Source organism: Thunnus albacares, chromosome 7 (genome assembly GCF_914725855.1).
Source record: "Thunnus albacares chromosome 7, fThuAlb1.1, whole genome shotgun sequence".
In the NCBI taxonomy this organism is placed as follows: Eukaryota; Metazoa; Chordata; class Actinopteri; order Scombriformes; family Scombridae; genus Thunnus; species Thunnus albacares.
In genome coordinates, this window is record NC_058112.1 from 10,010,581 (window position 1) to 10,029,503 (window position 18,923).

Below are 18,923 nucleotides of genomic sequence, written 5' to 3' on the forward strand. Positions count from 1 at the left end.
AGCAAAGGCTATACAGCAGCTATAACGGTATTGTCAGTATAATTTGTAACACCACTACGAACAAAACTACAAATAGCTAAGAAAATGAGTGTAATGGCTATTTTGTAAAGTTGTAGCACTGTAGGCAATAGCTTATATTTTTTTCAGAATGAATGCTTAAGCAGATACTCAAAATTTGTATACTTTCATTTTTTTAACACTACTTTTATAACTTCCAGGGCCAAAGAATAACATCTTGAACATGAACCAAACAGTTTTACCAAAATAAACAGTATAAAAACGACTAGAGGATCTAAGTAAAAACAAAAAAAGTCCCAGTGTTTTATCAAATTAATGTCAAAGATGGAAGAAACAAAAGACAGAGCTCAGACAAACATATTCAATACATTACTGAATGAATACAGTTTTGCATTTCATCAGACAATATAACCATGAACCAAACATGTTTATGTAATAACTCACATGCTGTGAAAATGTCATAAAATACAATTAGAATGCTGAAAACAGATGAAAAGCTCCATGAGGAAAGCCTGTGCTTGTTGAAATAATATTTCTGTTTGATCTCAGTGTGTTCAATATCTTTGCCTACACTGACATTTTACCAAAATAAACAATATAAAAATACAAAAACAAACTAATACAGAATCTAAGTTAAAACAGTCACACGCTGCTGGGCGTGCTCAAAGCGTGGTTTTCTCCTCACAGGCTACAATATTGCTCGCGTGAGCAGAGATATTCTGCACGCGAGTTCTGTGACAGCGCTCACAAAAATAATATGCGTGTGCGGCTGTTTGAGTTGCACGTGTGGCTCCTCTACATCCACGCATGCGAATATCATTTGCGCTCGCTGATTTTGGCACTATAATGCCATTGTACACTACCTTTGACTTCTTAAAGCTGCAAAAAAACTGGAATGCCAAAGACAACAGCAGATGAGGTCAGTCGCATGCAACAACACATTTCCATAGCAGTTGCAGTGAATCACTTCTGGATCACTTTTTTCCCATTTCCATGTAAGAAAAACAAAAAAAAAACCCAATGCATTTACTCAAAACTGTATTCTTCTTAAGGTAGAAAGCTCCTACTAAAAAACTTGCTTTTAATATTCATAAGGAGTCAGTAGCTCTCTAAGACAGGGTGATACACCGAAACACTTCAATGGTAGAGTATCTCTGAGCCTATAAAAAATGAATGATGCAGAAATAAACATGAGCCATGTGCAATATTACAGGTTTCACATGTGCCAAGAGAGGAAATTCCATGACTGGCTGAAAAAAACTATAGAAGAAACATACTATAGGTAGAAAACTATAACACCAGCCTGCTATATGGGTCTATCCCTCGTCTGTGTATCCTAAAATAGAGCATCCAGCGGATGATGTTTCATGGGGAGCGACAGGCCATCTGACAAAAGCACTTCAGACAGACTCTGCCTGAAAATGTGTACAGCAGGCTCTCTTTCCGTCTCTCTCTCTTTGTCCATTTGCTGCTCCATCCATTACTGTCTCTGCCCTCCTCTTCAACACATTTTTGCTCCATCTCTTTCGCACATGATCTGTTTCTCTTCAGTTCCCTCCCTCTGTGCTGGGAGCGCCCGCAGTGATGATAAGACCTCTGCTGGAAAATGCAGTGGTCCTTTGTAGCAGCATGCACACAGGGAATTTCTGCTAAGGCTCAGAGCTCCAGATGACCGCCAACCTATTCAGGTAACAGATTGGACCACTCTGCCTTCAGCAGCCTTTGTGAATGTTACAGGATGTGATGAGATGATGCTGCAGAGAGAATTTGCAGATAGCTCTTAATTTGTTTTCCCTTTCCTTTGTTTGTTTAAAATGGCGTTCTTCCCATCCTGCATCTGAATGATTTCATTTCCTCTTATCCATCAGGACATTTTTGGCAGCGGTCTATAATTTACTAGATTTCTGTTTGCTTGTTTAGATTAGGATTCCGAAAAAGCTATATTTACTGTATTACTGTAGCTGTTCCAGTTTTCATATTCATCATTTTGTTGAGTTTTATATAACCGTGTATGAGACACATGTCCTCCCAAGGACATATTTTAAAGGACAAAGTCATTACTTCACACTAAAAACAAACTGACTTTGTGAACAACTGCGATTTGGACAGTGTATATCTCTTTTGGTGTACATCTCTTTTCAGGTGCAGAATAGAATAATGTAACTGAATGTAAATGAATGTATATGTAAATGTAAATGAATCTTGAAGAGAAAAATGCAATGAAATTAGATTCATTCGGAAATTATATGGTGTGTTCACATTAAGCCTAACAACAGTCTTACTCTGGTCTTTTTATACTGGTATAGTTGCTGGAAGTCTCAAGTAATGCAGTTTTGGCTGACTGGTTTTACATGCCAGTTTATTTGCTGAGACCATAAAATGGAACCATAAACAGGAGCTATGGTCAGCAACTGAAACAAAGGCCCAAACTGTATTTAAGTGTGTTGAAGCTCTATTTTTAAATTTAAAACATCAATTGACATTAGTACGTGCTGGAAGAAGAGGGACACTTTTATTCAGGACTGTCCACAGAAAGAAAAGATAAAATACACTGAGAGTGTGTTTCTGTTCATTAAATGGAAGAGAATTTTATTACTGTGAGTGTGTTATTTCTTGTAATACTTCTGGATGAATCAATTATCCCTCGTGAAGGCTTAATGATTTTGGGAAAACAGACAAACCAGCAAATCTTTACATGTCTCCATGAAGGACACTAGTACTGAGGGACATTCCTTTCCAGGACTGAGGTCTTACATAACGTGCCACTATTGATTCTCAGACACGCCAGCTATAAAAAGAACGGGGGTAAGCATTCACTCTCAGCAAGGCGCAAGGAAAAAGACAATGTGAAATATTACAAGCCTCATGCTGCGTTTCATTTTTTCATTCTTTTCTCTCCGTTTCCATCTTCTCACAGTAGGCAAAGTCAGGGTCACAGTGTTGGCTGTCGCTGGCACCGTGCCTGTCAGGTTCACTTACGCCTGATGAAAGGTATGGCTGAAGCAAACCCAGCTCAAGTCACTTTCTATCACTATGGTTGTGCTTGCCTCCATTTCCCCCAAAGCAATGACATTCAAGGGTCGAAAGACCTGTTCAATCAGCGGTGTGAGGAATGTCTTCTCTATTACCCTGCTGTGTGATATTCAAACAACCATTCATATCCAGTTTCAAACCACATCTAAAGCTACCTAAGCATCTGCATGTATTAGCATTTTGTTTTTCTATTGTGTTTCCATTATGCATTGCCCATCTCCTTATCCAGACCAGAAGCGGTGGTGTGTATCCCCATGTGGGAGGCAGGTGGGTGAGGGCAGAGGGCACTAGCTGAGCCCGCCAGGCCCAATCCATCACATAACGACAGAAGCCATTAGAGCATGGAGGAGCATCTGTGGAGCCCCAGGTAAGAATGTAAGGGCTAAGATGTGTTTCCCTTTACCTCGTCTAATACACAGCGAGGGTATGTATGGTAGTCATATTTTGTATGCAAGGTCTGTAGCTCATACACACACACACACACACACACACACACACACACACCTTGGCATGTAAAAACACACTGCATGCATACATATGTTCGGGGGGACTTCCCATTTCACATCTGCCCTCCACAGACTCCCTCCATCTCTGACATCCCCCGGGTCAGGTCTCGCCGGCCTCACTAGCTCCACAACATCTGAGCTCACAGCCCAGGTAAACTCTGTCACCAGCCAGACGCATAACACACACACGTGAGCAATGACCTTGCACTAATAGCTGAAGTGTGAACAGAAAACGGGAGGTGTGAAAAGATAAAGTGTGTAAGCTTGACATTCACTAAGGGCCAGCTGAGTCTCGTGCCAGATTTGGAAATTATTTTCCAGCAGCTGCATCATCACATGTTGGACGTGAACAAAAGCGATCACAAAGGAACATCTCGAGTTTCTCTGAAGATGTACAGAATATGAGCCCTTGTGTACTCGAGAGGTACTGATGGATGTACAGCATTGACGTGACATCACCGAGATAATTCCTCTTCACTCAGTTTACACTTTCAAAGCATCAGATTTCTGTATTATATTATGTTTTCAAAAGGTTGTTCTCATCATGTTTAAGTCAGGAGTGTCAGCCCCTCAGGGACTTTGGCTCATACTTTACCTGTACAGTAACTAGACAGCATTGTCTCACCAGTGTAAAAAAAACTCACATACACTTTCTCTTTCTGGTTAAAAACATGGACAGTGAATGTACCATTATGTGGGCAAACAAAAGAATAGGCTTTCACAACTAAATAAATATGAAGGTGCACATCAAAAGAAAAGGAGTTAAATTTGTAGTGAAGATGTTTACATAGAATTATAGGGCCAAACGGGTCTTGTTTTTTCCCCCATGGCTAGAGCCTGTGTTTAGGCCAATTTCACTGTCTCACAACTGTCCAAACATTTATTTTATTGGTCAGCTAACCTGAAGAGCACACCAAGTCCTCAAGAAAGACAATTTATTAAATTATGCTATGGACTAAACAATGTGAGATCACATTAAAAAGCATTCCTTCCTCAACTAAATTAGGAGCTCTAATTGTGTTTCAGTATCTCTTATTGAAAATGAGCCTGTTAACTAAACCCTTGTAAAAAGCACTTTTTTCCACATAAAATGTGGTCACACCGCACACACGCCATTGCCAACTATGTTACATTTGAATGCTATAAACTCATTGCCTGGGAGTAGCTCAACACATGGCCATAAATGCTTTAATCAAGCACAAACGAAACTGGAGAATATCACAACTGTAAAGGTCAGCTTGAGTAAACAATTTAATGGCAGGTTTTGGGTTTTTTTTGTTGTTTTTTTTCCACATTTGAAGAAAGCACATATCTCGAAAAGATCTAATTAGAACACACTGTAAGCTGTAGACTCACGCTGGCACCGGTTATCAACACTGTAAGTGCTGGTGGGTTTCACACTAAACAGACACACTAATGACTACAAGGAGGAAAAGGAAGAAGACAGTGGTTGTGCAGGCATTATCTATAAGAAAAGGAGTATCATTTATGTATATTCATAAGGTCGCTGATGGGTGACTTTGATTGCATCTAAAGGTTGCAGCAGATCTCTTAATAAAAGCCTTCTGCAGAATTCAAAATTGCTGAGGATGCCAAGAGCTTTGACTCCAGCGTCACAGTAAACCCAACATGTGCTTATTCAGTTACTGTCTGGGTACTATTGTTTCCCTTTACCCCTCTCTCCCTTTTCTCTCACATTCTTACACCCAGAGTTCTTGTTAACACAGAGAGAAGGAGCCCTACACTGACATATTATTCTGAAAGCACTGCATAATGTGGCAAATGTTTCATATTCACATAATCTGTTGTACAATACAAAGTTGGCAAGTGTTTGTCTAATCTCTTTAAGATTTTGCATTGCCCAGGGACAATTAAATTTGACGAATGGATGAAATGGATCCATGTAAGCTCTGATGCTGACATTACACAGACAAAAGCCTGCAAGAAGAGACACATGTACAGCACCATAAACAATTATAGTCTATTCAATTTGACAATATGTTCTGACCTAATGTAATTACATGCTTTAATGTCTCTCTTTCCACAGTGCTTCCTTGTATTTCGCTACAAGTATTAATTACTAGTTTTACTTGTACACATGGCTAATTGTAATGCATTATTCTCCTGTTTCAAGACTTCTTATGCAAATTTCAAGTTATTTATCATATGACCAATAAATCAAGATAATGTCCATGCATTGCCTCTTCCCTCTCATTTGTATGCAGAGAGTCTGCAGTTCAAGTCTTGATGAAATGAGTTATGAACTCGCAGGCCTACACGGAATTATAGTGAATCTCCTGGTCTCGATTGCCTACAACCTTCAAACCGCACACAGAAGCTGTAATGACACAATGGGAGATTTGCAGCAGATATAAAACTCTAATGTAATTGACTGAGAGCCACAATCAGATAAGCAGGCCCATTTCACCGTAAATGTCAAATGACTTCAGCTGAGTGGAGGGCTTGGTAATAAAACGTGGTGCCGGCCCATTGTGGCCTGTCAGTCACGCAACAAGCAAGACTCTTTAGTCTGACTGAAGAATGGGTTTTATGAACTCAGACAAGGAACAAGCTAGGACACAGTGACAGTTCCTTTTTCATTCTTTTATGCCTCGTTTCCCTCTTATCACAGAACATTAAAGTTACAATGCAGCTTTCCCATTCATACATTTCGGTTTGGGGAGTTAGCGGCTCACTTTTCAGCACCTGATAGATCTCAAACCCCAACTTGAGGAGAGGAACTACATTTATTTTCAGTGTGATCAGTTTCAGCTCTGTACACAATTTAATGTTCATGTGGGCGGTTGACGGCTCAACTTGCCCTCAGGAATAACTCCCTTTGCTTATCATCAGTCAAAGTGACTGCCTCTCTCCACAGAGACAGAGAAATGAATGCACACGCTGCAGCAGTGGACTGTTTGCTGCATGGAAATGACAAAGAGGATAATAGATCGGGTCACAATACATATGAACTGGCTCTATGATCACAGAGCACCAGGTAGACAAGCCTTATAAGAAAATTAACATGATTGAAGGGATGACAGCTCTCTCTCTGTGCTTCCTTTTATGTCGTCTCTGGTGCAACTAAATGACATGCTACCATAATGACAATTGTCAGCCCAAAGCTGCACATCATGAATGTCAAGCCCTACATGGCAACCTCACATCCAGAAAAAATAAGCTGTTTTACAGCATATTCTTCTCTCAACAGAATGAAAAACAGTTAGTTGGTTCCAAAAGTGCCTGACAACCCACGCAGTTCCTTATTTGTCTCCTCAATGCAAAGCAACCCACTGTGAGAAAGCTGTACCTCACTTTCCCTCTGTGAGGCAAAAAATAACTTGATTTCTCTTTTCATAATCTATCTAGTGTGTTTATTTGTTAAATGTGTCTTTATATATATATATATACATACATGAGTATATGTGGCCTATTCACTTAAACATGTTTAACATGAAATTGACAGAAAAAAATACTTGTGATTTAAGTGTAAAATACCAAAATAATAGACTGCCTGGATGGGTGCAGTATGCAAAATTGTAAAAGTGAACATGTGCTGCAGCCTTTTACTGAATGTTATCATGGAAGCATCTCGTGCAGAGGTTTTGTGAAGGTTCCTTCAGTAAAGTACATCTTTTGCTAATTTTCAGTTTCATCAACATTGTCAATCTCACAAATGACTTTTAAGTTATGAAATCTTTTTGCTATGGTAGTTAAGAACAACCATGGCACTGCTTTAACTAAAAATGGCTTAAGAATGGCTGACAATAACCGCTGTAATGATCACCACTGAATTGCAATAAAGACATTTTACACAAAAACTGTAAGCAATCAGGGCAAAAACCATCAGAAACACAGCACTGTTTAATTCAGAAGCTACATCTGCCCCTGGAGACGCTTGCCAAGTCAGTTAACCACAATGGCAAACCATGAAAGAAATCTATAGGGTCTGAAGTGCAACTATCTGCCAGTCATTTTTTTCCAAAGACAATTGGACCAGCAGGGTTTGTGGATTTTCAATCAAAAAGTTGAAAAACTGTCAGCTATGAGGCATCATATCTCCTTTGGTCCTTTTGGCCCTGTTTCCTTACTGGTCCAGCCATGCCTGACAAGCCATTAGAAGGCCTGTCTGCCAGCGGCAATGGATGGGCCATACTCCAGAGGACACAGGGAGTCAGATAAGACTAAAGTCATGAGACGACAGTGTGGAGAAGAAGACAGCAGAGGCTCTCACTCTTCATTTCCACACTGTGCTGAGCACTAAAAGGGAGGGGTTATATTTGCTCTTCAATTAAACCATTTCCTCTCTTTGTTTCCATCTCTGTGTCTGTCTCTCTTAGTTTTTGCCTCTATTCTTGCTGACTCTCCTTGTCGCATAACATTTCTTAAAGTGTTCTTTGCTGGGGCGTGCCAGATAGCCACACTCTCATTGGCTGCTCTGGAGCCCTTTTGTCACATTTGTGCACACGTCCTGTTGAATTTGCTATGATGGCTAGAAAGTCGTGGATGTCACATTGACTAGACAGCAAACATTAAATACTTCTGACAGAAGTTGTTGGGGAAAAGGCTACTTAATGGGCGGGTGCTTCGAAAGCGTCAAGAAAATATAAAATGGCCATCACTTTTTGTTATCTCAGCTATTTCTTTTGAAAAATGTTTTCATTTTCTTTCTGTCGCCGTGTTCAATATGAATATACGTAAGCATAGACACACACACACACACATACAGTACACACAGAGGGAGGAAAACATGCACAGTATAACTTGTTCCAATGCTAATGCCTAACGTGGCCAAGAGCACACTTTTTATCATTAGGTTTCTAAAGCCATTATCCATCTTAAGATAATAAACACTAATGGGTCAATGAGCATTTAGCTGTTATATCTCACATTGGGTTCAGTTTAATTGACTTCTTATTGGCTAAATTGGTCCTTAATTCAGATGTTTGTTACAAATGCTCAGAGAGATCAGAGAAGAGAAAACTGTACATGTGACTGTTTGAGGTGGAGCCACATGAAGGGAAATATTCGAAATTAAACAGGCAGCATTTTCATCTGTGAGTCAGGTCCCAAAACTAAAAAACAATCTGTGTAGCAGGCCAGTTTGTTGTGGGTTAGCGTATGAGAAGAACACAGCATTTCTGTATCCAACCTTGTAATAAATTGAGACTGTTTAGTCCTGAGGCTGAAAGGGTTGAGAATACAACTAGACTAGGTCAAAACCTAGAATATGATTGGACTGTGTATGAAACACTAGAGGGCTGTGAATTTGAAATGACAGATACAGGAAGTGGTGACATGGTGACACATAGCGACACCTGACCGAGGCCGAAGTTACACCATTGGACAGCCAATGGTGTAACTTCGGCCAGCCAAAAAGTTAAGTGCCTTCTACAACAATGATTTATCATTACCATAATGATACTCATCATCCTTGTCAATTATATCCATCCCAGATTACCCATGCATTAATGAATATACATAGATATGGCTAAAAACGGTGTGTGCGTCATGCAGAGAAAAAAAATTTGCTTTGCTTTCCAAACATGTGTGTTTCCTTGCTTTTTTAATGGAAAACACAACAATCTGACCTGAATGACACAGCTGTGCATACACTGGGAAATGTTTTTCAAATTATATTGCGATGAAAAGCAAACAAAACACACATATTGCGCACACACCCACCTATATATCAAGTTCCCAATGTTGTTCGCCAGACTTATGAGTGTCAGGGAGCAGGAAATCAGATACATGTGATTAAGCAGCACCAGGGGGTGAGAACAAACTGTTTACCTTATAGAGGAGCATGATGACCTGTCGCAACTTAAGCCTGTGGAAAACGCAGACGTCGTACAGTGCCGATACAGCCAGGACGGTCACTCCAAGCTCCTTCCACAGCATGCTGCAAGCAGCGCAGCCCAGGCTGCCCAGGAACCATGCCACGAGCCGCCAGGGCCCAGCGTGCCCTCGCAGTTTACAGTGACGTATGTAGCACAGCAGGGACAGCAAGAAGAACAGGGCAGCCCCTTCATCTGCCCGGCCCACAATGCCCGCCACCGCTTCAGTGTGGATGGGATGAGAGGCAAAGAGCAGGCCGGCCAACAGGCTCCACAGGCCTCCTCCAAGCAGCAGGCGAGCCAGCGAGGTAAAGAGGCCTGTCACAGCCCCATGGAAGGCAACGTTAACCAGGTGGTAACCCCAGGGCTCCAGCCCACCCACAGCATGGTTGAGGCGGAAGGAGAGGGTGCAGAGGGGCCGGTAAGACTTATGGCTGCCACTGTGTGTGAGTAAGGTGCCCCAGAAGTCATCATAGAAGATATTTGTCCAGGGGGTTTCTGGGAGCAGGTCCTGATTGGTCTTGATTGCACGGCTGCAGAGAGAATAAAAGAAGAAAAGGTTAGAAAAGGACTTCTTGGTACAAAAACAGGATGAATATAACACAGATGGACAGATTAAATTAATATCTGATGCAGTACTGAACGCTGACATTTTTGTCAATTCATTTAACATCACACTGCTTCACTGCCTGACTATGTTATCACTCTGACACATTCAATAATAGTGCTATGTCTGAAAACAGTGTATATTTCTACTGGAAATACACTGTAGATTCTCTGAGGAGGATGTACAACTATTCTTTACCAGTGCGGACTAAGCAGAAAATATAGGTTGCTATGAGATGAAACTTTGCAATTGCTTACAGCAGAGAGAGAGAGAGAGAGTGTGTGGTCATGTGGCATTCACACACAGAAAATCAGAGGGTGAGCTTCAAACTCAAGGCAGCTTTGCCACCACAGCCACAGCTCTTACAGCTGTGCACTTGGGGATTAGGCAAGAGTGCCACACCCTTAACCACAAACAAATACAGGCGCGTAGTAGAGGAACGCCATGTTGGCAAAATGCAGCTTATAGAGAAGGCAACCTGTGGTGACAACGACATGGTAGCTCCAAGTTTGTCTGCCGCATGCGGAGGATGAAGTGTTTGAAAAGCAGCAATGGTGCAAAACAGACGGATATGCATATTTTAAGGGCAATTCTAAACAAAAGTCAAAACCAAATGTCTACTTTCATATTCTCTTGGCAGGCATGGCTACTAAGTAAGGGGTGAGTTTGACTTTCTCTCTGTCAGGGATGAACCTGCGTGACCTAGCCTAATGCTGCTACATCAGCCACAAGCTGTGTGTGTCAGTGGCTGGGGGGATGGCCAGCAGGGGTCAAGGGAGGTGAAAAGGAAGGCACATTTCTCCCCACAGGAGTCCTTAAATGTTAAATGTTTTTCCTATCTTTTCTGGCAAACTGCGAGGTGTCTGACAGAATGACAGGCCCCTCCTGCTTTCTTTGGGAGATGGTGGTGCTGATAGTTTGAAGGCAATAGAATGGGCCTCCTCAGAGAGACGTTGGTTGGGAATAGCAGAACGGAGGTGTTGTAATTAAAAGTGTGATAGATGGGACACGACATGTGATAACAAGCCAAGTGCACCAGGTTGTAATCTGTCCTCATGGCAGACACAATTAACACACTCAATTAGTTCAAAGAGAGATGGGTGCAGAAGAGGTGGGAAGGAGTCTTGAACAACACACGAGAAGTAAATGATACTTTTAAACTGTGAATTAAAATAAACCTAAGTGTAAGAAGTGAATGAAACAAAAAAAACAGTTGACTCAAGAGTAATGAACTGCTTCCTCAGCCATTCTGAGGCTCTTAAGCATAACACTTTACCTTGGCAAAAGCCTGCTGAAATTCTGCCACATCTCAATACCAGAAAGCTCATGGGGAGTTTGGTGTGGCGCAGCGGGGATTGCAGCATTCATCAAATCACAAAATGAACCAGGCTCTGAGAAGGGTGAGTAGAAATAGCCCGTCTTATGATGGATCTAAGGGAAATAAATACTACCTGGCCTCAGGATGTTGGAAGGGGCATAGAAATAATCAGCTGGGATATAATAGAAATACCTTGGATGTCAGCGCACAGATGATTAGGTTTCTACAGCTTCTCTTGTCAGACCGACGGAGGCTCCAGCCCTCCACCAGCAGGCTTAAGAGTCGGTAGCCCAACTCTCCTCTTCATGACTCAGATATGCCAGTTTATTTTCTCTGGCCCATTTGTCAAGTGAGATCTTCATTCCACCGCAAGATGCTCACATAAGAGGCATTATGGTTCAATTCCATCTCAAAGCCATTTTGGAGACAAGTGCGCTCTTTTTCCATTGCACAGTGCGGTGAAGCCAGTGAGGCCAGATACATTATATATTGCCTCAAAACCACACCAGATTTTTCTGGCAGCAAAGCACAGACAAAATCCAGTTCCAGTCAGTCAAAACCCCATCGCGTTTACGGCCTTGGCTTCCTCATGCCGCTCTCAGATTGTCTCCTTGATATATGTCACAGAGGCAAGCGAGCACCAAATGTACTGTAGTTGACAAGCAGAGAGAGAGAGTCGGGGGGGGTTGTATCCTCTTAACTCACTCTGCAACAACAACTTGGAGCAGATAAATGGGATACACTCAAAGCTGAATTAACACATTTGCATTGTAGTCTAACTAGTCTCCCCAATCTATGGCAAATCATTAATCCACAGCAAGCCAAGCAGATCTTGATCATCAGACCCGACTCAGCTACCAGCTAAGAGGCCAGCTGGAAAGGGAGATTGAGTTTCCGCGGGTGGCCAGGCCCATTTCTCAGTAGAGCGGGCAGCAGGGAGGATCTCTCTGTGCTCTGCAAACCTTTTCCAGCCGGGAGCACATTTCTCCCCCAGCCGCATGCCTGTTCACAGACTCCCAGAGGAATGAAGGGATCATGTGGCCACTAACAAGAGAAGCCCCCAAAAACTCTTCTACCTCCCTCATCTCCTTTTTGCTGTCAAATTCAATCCCTCCACAACTTGTCTGGATCTAAATCATGTGCCTCAAACGGACACAATCTGTTTGCTTTACCAAGTGAGGACTGAAACAGGAAGTGAAGACAGAAACTGAAGTTTTATCCTACATGTACCACTAAATATTTGTTTATTATTTTTAATTTGAGTATAGTATTATTAGAGTAAAAGTAAAATACTTACACAATACCACTAATTGGTGTAACTTTGGTGTACCCAGAGATCCTAAAATGTTACCCCATAAACATTTCCTCAGGTCAATATTTTAGAAAAGTATTACATGACTTCACCAGCACAAAAGCATGTGATCTGAAGAAAGAAAACAAAGGCAGCACGGTGTCTGTTGTTCATATCAAACAGGCCTGACTAACTCTTCTCACAGCGTCGGCACCCTCACAAAAAAGATCACTTTCACTCCAACACCACCTCAGACTGCAGACACAGGACGCTGCAATTTAGCCCATTTCTTCTTGTGTAAGTCATTATTCGTTCATGATCAAATAATTAGTGTTTCTTTTAAACCAAAATGAAAAAGAGCCTTGTTTATATCATTATAATATGTAATTTACCATGCGCATAAATGAGCATCTAACAAAGGACATGTGCTTACGCAGAGTTCAAGACCATGAAATAATAAACTGAGAGTAAATCAATGGAATGGGTGTGCCCTCGGCCTACGTAAGACACCTTATTATTACTGAGTTCAAAAGAATCTCCATGAAAAATGCACCTGCTACCTCCTTAGCTGAGAAATAATCATATGAGAGCTAACCTCTTTACCTCTGGAGCGATTTCACTTATAATGTGAATGCACAAGCAGGGTGGAGAAAAATATCCACATCCAATGACTACAGGATCCCACATAAAAAGGCAATCTAGAACTGAAGATTGAATGGCTTTTTGATGCAGAGACTAAGCAGCGGTCACATGCAGGAGATGAGACTGGATATTAGAAAGGAGATTGAAAACCAAGGACATGTCCTCAGGATTTTCCCTTTACAACTAGTCAATGAATTTGAAATGGAGCTGGGAGCGAAATGGACCTGTATGAGCAAAATAAAACCTTTTTAAAAACCTCTAATAGCCTGAGGGGAAAGGACATGAAAATTGGCAAACTATTCCCATCATAGAATGTATATGCTGGCATATAAATCACACAGGAGAAAAGCTTCATTTCAAAGTGAGAGACACTTTGTGTGGCTGAAAATATCAGAGAAAGCTGAAGGACATTCAACAAGTAAAAAGTAAGCAAATTACCACCCTTTTCACTATGAGTCAAGCCTTGACTCTAGATCATTGGAGTTGAACCTGTTGATCCAATATCTCCACCATAACACTCAATAAGTTACCTTCCATTATGTTTCTAATGCTGCCTCCTTTCCCTAATCCTGTCACAAGAAGGACAGACAAAAGAAAAAGACAAGAGAAGGCCAATTAGTAATATTCACACTGATTCCACAGTTGGTGATGAAAGTACGTACTAACTAGAGCGCAGTTTGGATATTTAAACACTGAAGAGAAAGTCAGCTCTTTAAAACAAGAGGCGTATAAAGATTTCCATTTGTGACAGCATGTGAAAAGAAAACTAAGTCTGGTGGGAGTTTGGAGAAAGTGATCGAAGGTCTGCCAACTACATGTCATCACCCGGCTTCAATATCTGAAAGAAGCACAGTGGTATTTTTAGACTGCCCACAGAGACGTCGGGGTAGCCCGCTCAGTGTTTCCGGCAAGCCCTTTTGTCTAATGTTTCTTCCCATGGGCATGCTAGCAGGTCATTAATGGCATACCTCCACTGCACTTATGATGCTTAATATAGAAAAAATGGTCTCTTTCTATTGCCAACAGTACATCTTCAATTTGTTTTCTTTAATAAAATGCTGTATGACAAAGTAAGTAATGCCTTAACAACCTATTTTAAGGGTATTTAATGATTACTACACAATATTACTCTTTCTGCTCTCCAATCTTTTCATGGCATGAAAGAAAAATATTGTCCTACCAAGGGCCTGTAGGGTGCTGTGATTAATGTATTCTGCATATCAGAAAAGCAACTATCAAAAGGCTAATTTGAATACATCAATTATTAATGCAGAAGGTGATGGAGATGAATTGCACAAAGATAAGAGACAATATTTGCCAAAACAGAGGGGGGAATTACTGTTTTAAGGCTTTGTTAAATAGCTTTAAAAGCAAGGGGACTGGCAGCCCACAGGCAATGGATGCCAAACAAGATAAAATGTAATCAAGCATTAACATTTTAAGACAAGCTCAGTCAGGGAGTGAAAAAAAGCACCTGGGTCCCATTCAACATGGAGAAAAATGTCCAAATTACTTTTGGCTTACATTCAGAACTCTGCTTTTCTGTATCTTCTGGCTAAAATGTAATTAATACATCCAGTGTCAAAGTATCACTAAATGTTTTGATATTTTAGTTTTAACAAGAGGGCAGTACAGTGAATAAAAGAGGAGGACGGCTAGTGAGGACATGCAGAGAAATCAGTCGTGGGGTAGCTCACTGTAGCCAACACATCCCCACTGAGGCAGCTGTAAAATCCCTATTTTCGAGAATGAATGGCTGCTTTCTTCCATTAGACATATGTGATTAGTAAGCCTATAATAAAAGCTCTTAATAAAAGAAAACAGCCTCAGGGAGCATTGAAAAGCATGTTTCTAAGCAAGGTAGAATTTTTGGTTTGACAATTTGTTATTATTTAGACAGAAGAAAATGCGTTGATCTGAAAAATAACTGCAAATATTTATGGTCTCTTTTTTTTTTCTTTGTAAATGTACCATTTCTGGTACATTTAAGCTCAAGGTGTTAGTTACACCAATATCCCTGACTGCAGACACGTGATGCCTCCCTCCAGCATTTCAACTGATGAAAGGCAACAAAGTAAGAATGGATGAGATACTGGTGATGGACAACAAGCATAAAAGTCAGGGACCACAATAAAGGGGGTGGATCTGGGCTCTTCCTAAAGAACAATTCTATCTTTCAGTACTCCTACACCACTCACCAGTCTCAGTTACTGCAATATACTTACTGAAGTGTTTTGATTTCCTTTTTTCCTTCTACATGCTTAGTCTATTTTTTTTCTTTTATCCTTGCCTCTTCCAAGAAAATATTTCTTGTACAGTGGGTCTAAAAACATTTGAGCTACTGGCATCAAGACTTTTTTACAATTAATGTCAATATTTTGGATGGTTCACTTTTCCTAATTGCAGCTGATCTGGAAAAACCTTAACGTAACATCACTTTTCAACTTCTCCACTGGATGAAGAAAAAATAAACTCCTTAACAATAAAATGGATGGATGGACATGCTCCTTGCCTTAAATGTTTTAAAGTTTAGAGTTTAGTTCATATCATATCAATTTAGCAAATTTGTCCTTTCTTCCTAACCTTAAGTACTTTATAAAATGCACAAAAAGACATGAACTCACTAAAAAGTGATTTCCAAGGTGAAACATGCAACACTATGTCCAGGTCATCCAGGAGCATTATCTAACTAAGTGGAATAGTTCTTCCCCTCAGGGAGGCTATTTGCATTGCTCCACTGGCACAATCATACACAAACACTCCATTTCATGGCACAGTAGACAAGCAAACACTGGTACACTGAGACACTGAGTCTAGAGCAGGGTGGGCTCATCCAGCACTGCAGTGTGTTTTAGCTAAGTGAATACCCGTGCCGCTGCCTAGCATCCCTGATCAGCCCCTTGTGTTGTAAGGGATGGGCACAGTATAGGGCATGACCTGAATGCTGATCACCAAAGCTAACCATCCAGCCAGCGAACTAACCAACCAGTGAGCCACACTTCTACCCAGCCAACCAAGCTGGCAGAGCAGGAATCCTGGCAGCCCAGCACTGCATCCCATCATATCATATTTCATTAAGGGACTAAATACTGTCTAATTTCACTTAACTATTGTTGAGAATGTTGTTGCTGCTCTTCAGTATTAAAGCAACAAACCAGGAAGCAAAAATCACTCTTGATCACTGTCCAAAGCTGGAGCATTCTAAAGAAATCATTTAAAAGTCACATTTTCAGGCCAACTTTAAAGTTGTGTGATGTTTATAGTCGTTTCCAGGTGTAAGAACCAATTACAGGAGCAGGCTGTGCAGAGCAGAGCAGGGTGATATACACTCTGATTATTGTATGCAATAAATATGTCAGCATGTGCAGGGCTGTGGCAAGACAGAAAAGGGCTGCTGGGTCACTGCTGTAGGCCTCTCTCTCACACACACACATCCCTCTCTTTCTCAGCCACTAACTCTTCTTTTTTCCTTTGTCTAAACAGAAAGTCTTGCTTTGTATTTGCCACCACCTCTGTCTGACTGTCTCATTGGGAAAAGAGTGTAGCGGGCAATCAGAGGTAAGAGCTTTCCATGGCTGGGACTCAGATGGTTTCCATAAGCGTTAATTCACTCCTTGAGGGTGAAATTCAAATGGAACCCCTGCGCTTCCGCTTATTGACACACAAGCACCTGTCTGTTCAAAAAAGAAAAGAAAAAAAGAGAGAAATGAGACTGAGACTCTACAGCCATGCTTGCAGCTTTGTGAGGCTGAACTTGGCACAAGCATGCTTTCAGCTTAATGATAACATGCCGATATTCAGCAGGTATCCTGTTTATCATGTTCACCATCTTAATTTATTGTGTTAGAAAGCTAACACTTATCAAAAAACAAAATATTGGACAAATATATATATATAATATATATTATACAAATTCAGAGGCTCATCGAAGTTGTTAGGATTCTTGAAAGTTATGTCTGTACCAAATTTCAAGGCCATTCATCCAGTCCTTATTGGATGATATATTTCAGTCAGGACCAAAGTGGTGGACCATACAACCCACACACTGACAGACAGACAAAGCAACATTGCCATCCCTAGAGCCATACTGCCGGTGTAGCAATAAAAGCCGTCACAAAGAGGAAGAAAAATGATTTCCAAAAGTTAAAAGAAAACAGAACAAGCTGACAAATCATCATCTGATAATTCCTGATAAAAATGCACTCTTGCTACTAAATTAGGATCTGCCAACCACATTTCTAGAAAAAGAATCACTTTAGAAGGCTATATTAGTTTCCTGTAACTGTATATTTCAAATAAGCTTCTCTATTCAGATTATGCTGAAAGTCTATAGTGTGTTGAACTTCTTCTAATGGAAACATAATGGTCACTAAATTGAAAAATTCAATTTCTCAGCGTCTTTTTAGGCTTTTGAGACAATCTAAGACTCAAGTGGAAAATTTAACCAAACAGGTTTTATTAAATAAATGTCACAGCCAAACAAGAATCAAGAACAAGCTCTTTGTTCTCAAATGAGTTCTACCTCCATGTTTCCCCTCAGACTGACCCATGTCTAATGCTGCGGTAGTCACCCAGGCTCTGTATGGAGGGGGCCACTCCACAGCACTCCTCCTCACAACAGGAGGGCTTTTGTCACGCTCTGACCTTTTCGGCCATGTGGTAATAAATTTGTTTGATTTGTTCCTCCTCTCGTGTTTAGAGTGCTTCTCTTTCACATGGAGAGGGAGATCAGTGCAGGGGAGGCTACTCTTCCAGGGCTGTGAGCAAGACCCATCCTACCTTGCCCATCACCACTGGGCCATAAGCATCCTGGTTTGGGCTCAGAAGACGCTGACCCATGGTGGGGTTCAGGGGGAGACCCACACCAGATGGAGGGGACCAGGAGGGTAGGATGGAAAAATTCTTTGCAAGCCAGAGCTCAGACATCTATACAGAGAAGCTACAAATGAGTGAATGGGTCGCATGTCCAGTGTTTTGCCATCCTTATTCCCAAACCTTTTCACATAGAGGGGCTTTACGAGACACAGCAGCCCTGAAGGATGAGCCTGAATCATGGCACATCACCGCAGAGGCCTCTGTTCACTGATGTTTATTGCATGTGGGCTTAAGTGCAGGAAGAGCCTTTGAGAATGCCAGTGGAGCAGAAAGGAGAAGACATCTTTAGTGCTCCGACCATCTTATATCTTCAGCATTTGAAACAGCTGTGTCTTGTCCCAGTTCTCCTTATGGCTATAAGGCTCCTGTGTTTAAATATGAAGAAGCTGCCTTAGTGCAAAAGGACTCAGGGAGCTCACCCTCCCGCAGGCTTTGTGATTAGTGGCTATTTTCTGGAAGCCCTGTGCAATCAATTAAAGACAAACAAATATGAGAGGGAGACAATCAGCTAAAGGAACCAACAGCGCAAGAGAAAGCAACCGGGAGAAAGAGAGCAACTGATTACTTTGCTCTTTGCTTAGATCATACTGTCATTAGCTGTATAGAAAACCTTAAACACAGACTATTTAGCTACTCCCTGTTCACCGCAAGGCAGCAACGAGAACACAGCATGAAAGCTTATTTAGTGAATTGGGACACACGCACACATATACAAAGGATCATTACATTAATGAATGGCAGCATTCAAGGATGCAGCTCTGAGTGATCTCATTAGATACTATCACAACAGGCCAGT

The 18,923-nt window shown here is 41.2% G+C and overlaps 1 protein-coding gene across 1 annotated transcript in view; it reads right to left on the bottom strand.

Moving 5' to 3' along the window:
- The window catches only part of tmtc2b (transmembrane O-mannosyltransferase targeting cadherins 2b), a 96,264-nt gene that overhangs the window by 45,787 nt on the left and 31,554 nt on the right, over window positions 1–18,923 (bottom strand). Inside the window, exon 2 of the mRNA XM_044357193.1 lies at window positions 9,351–9,927. Coding sequence (XP_044213128.1) covers window positions 9,351–9,927 — 577 coding nt within the window. The remainder of the gene's footprint in view (window positions 1–9,350; window positions 9,928–18,923) is intronic.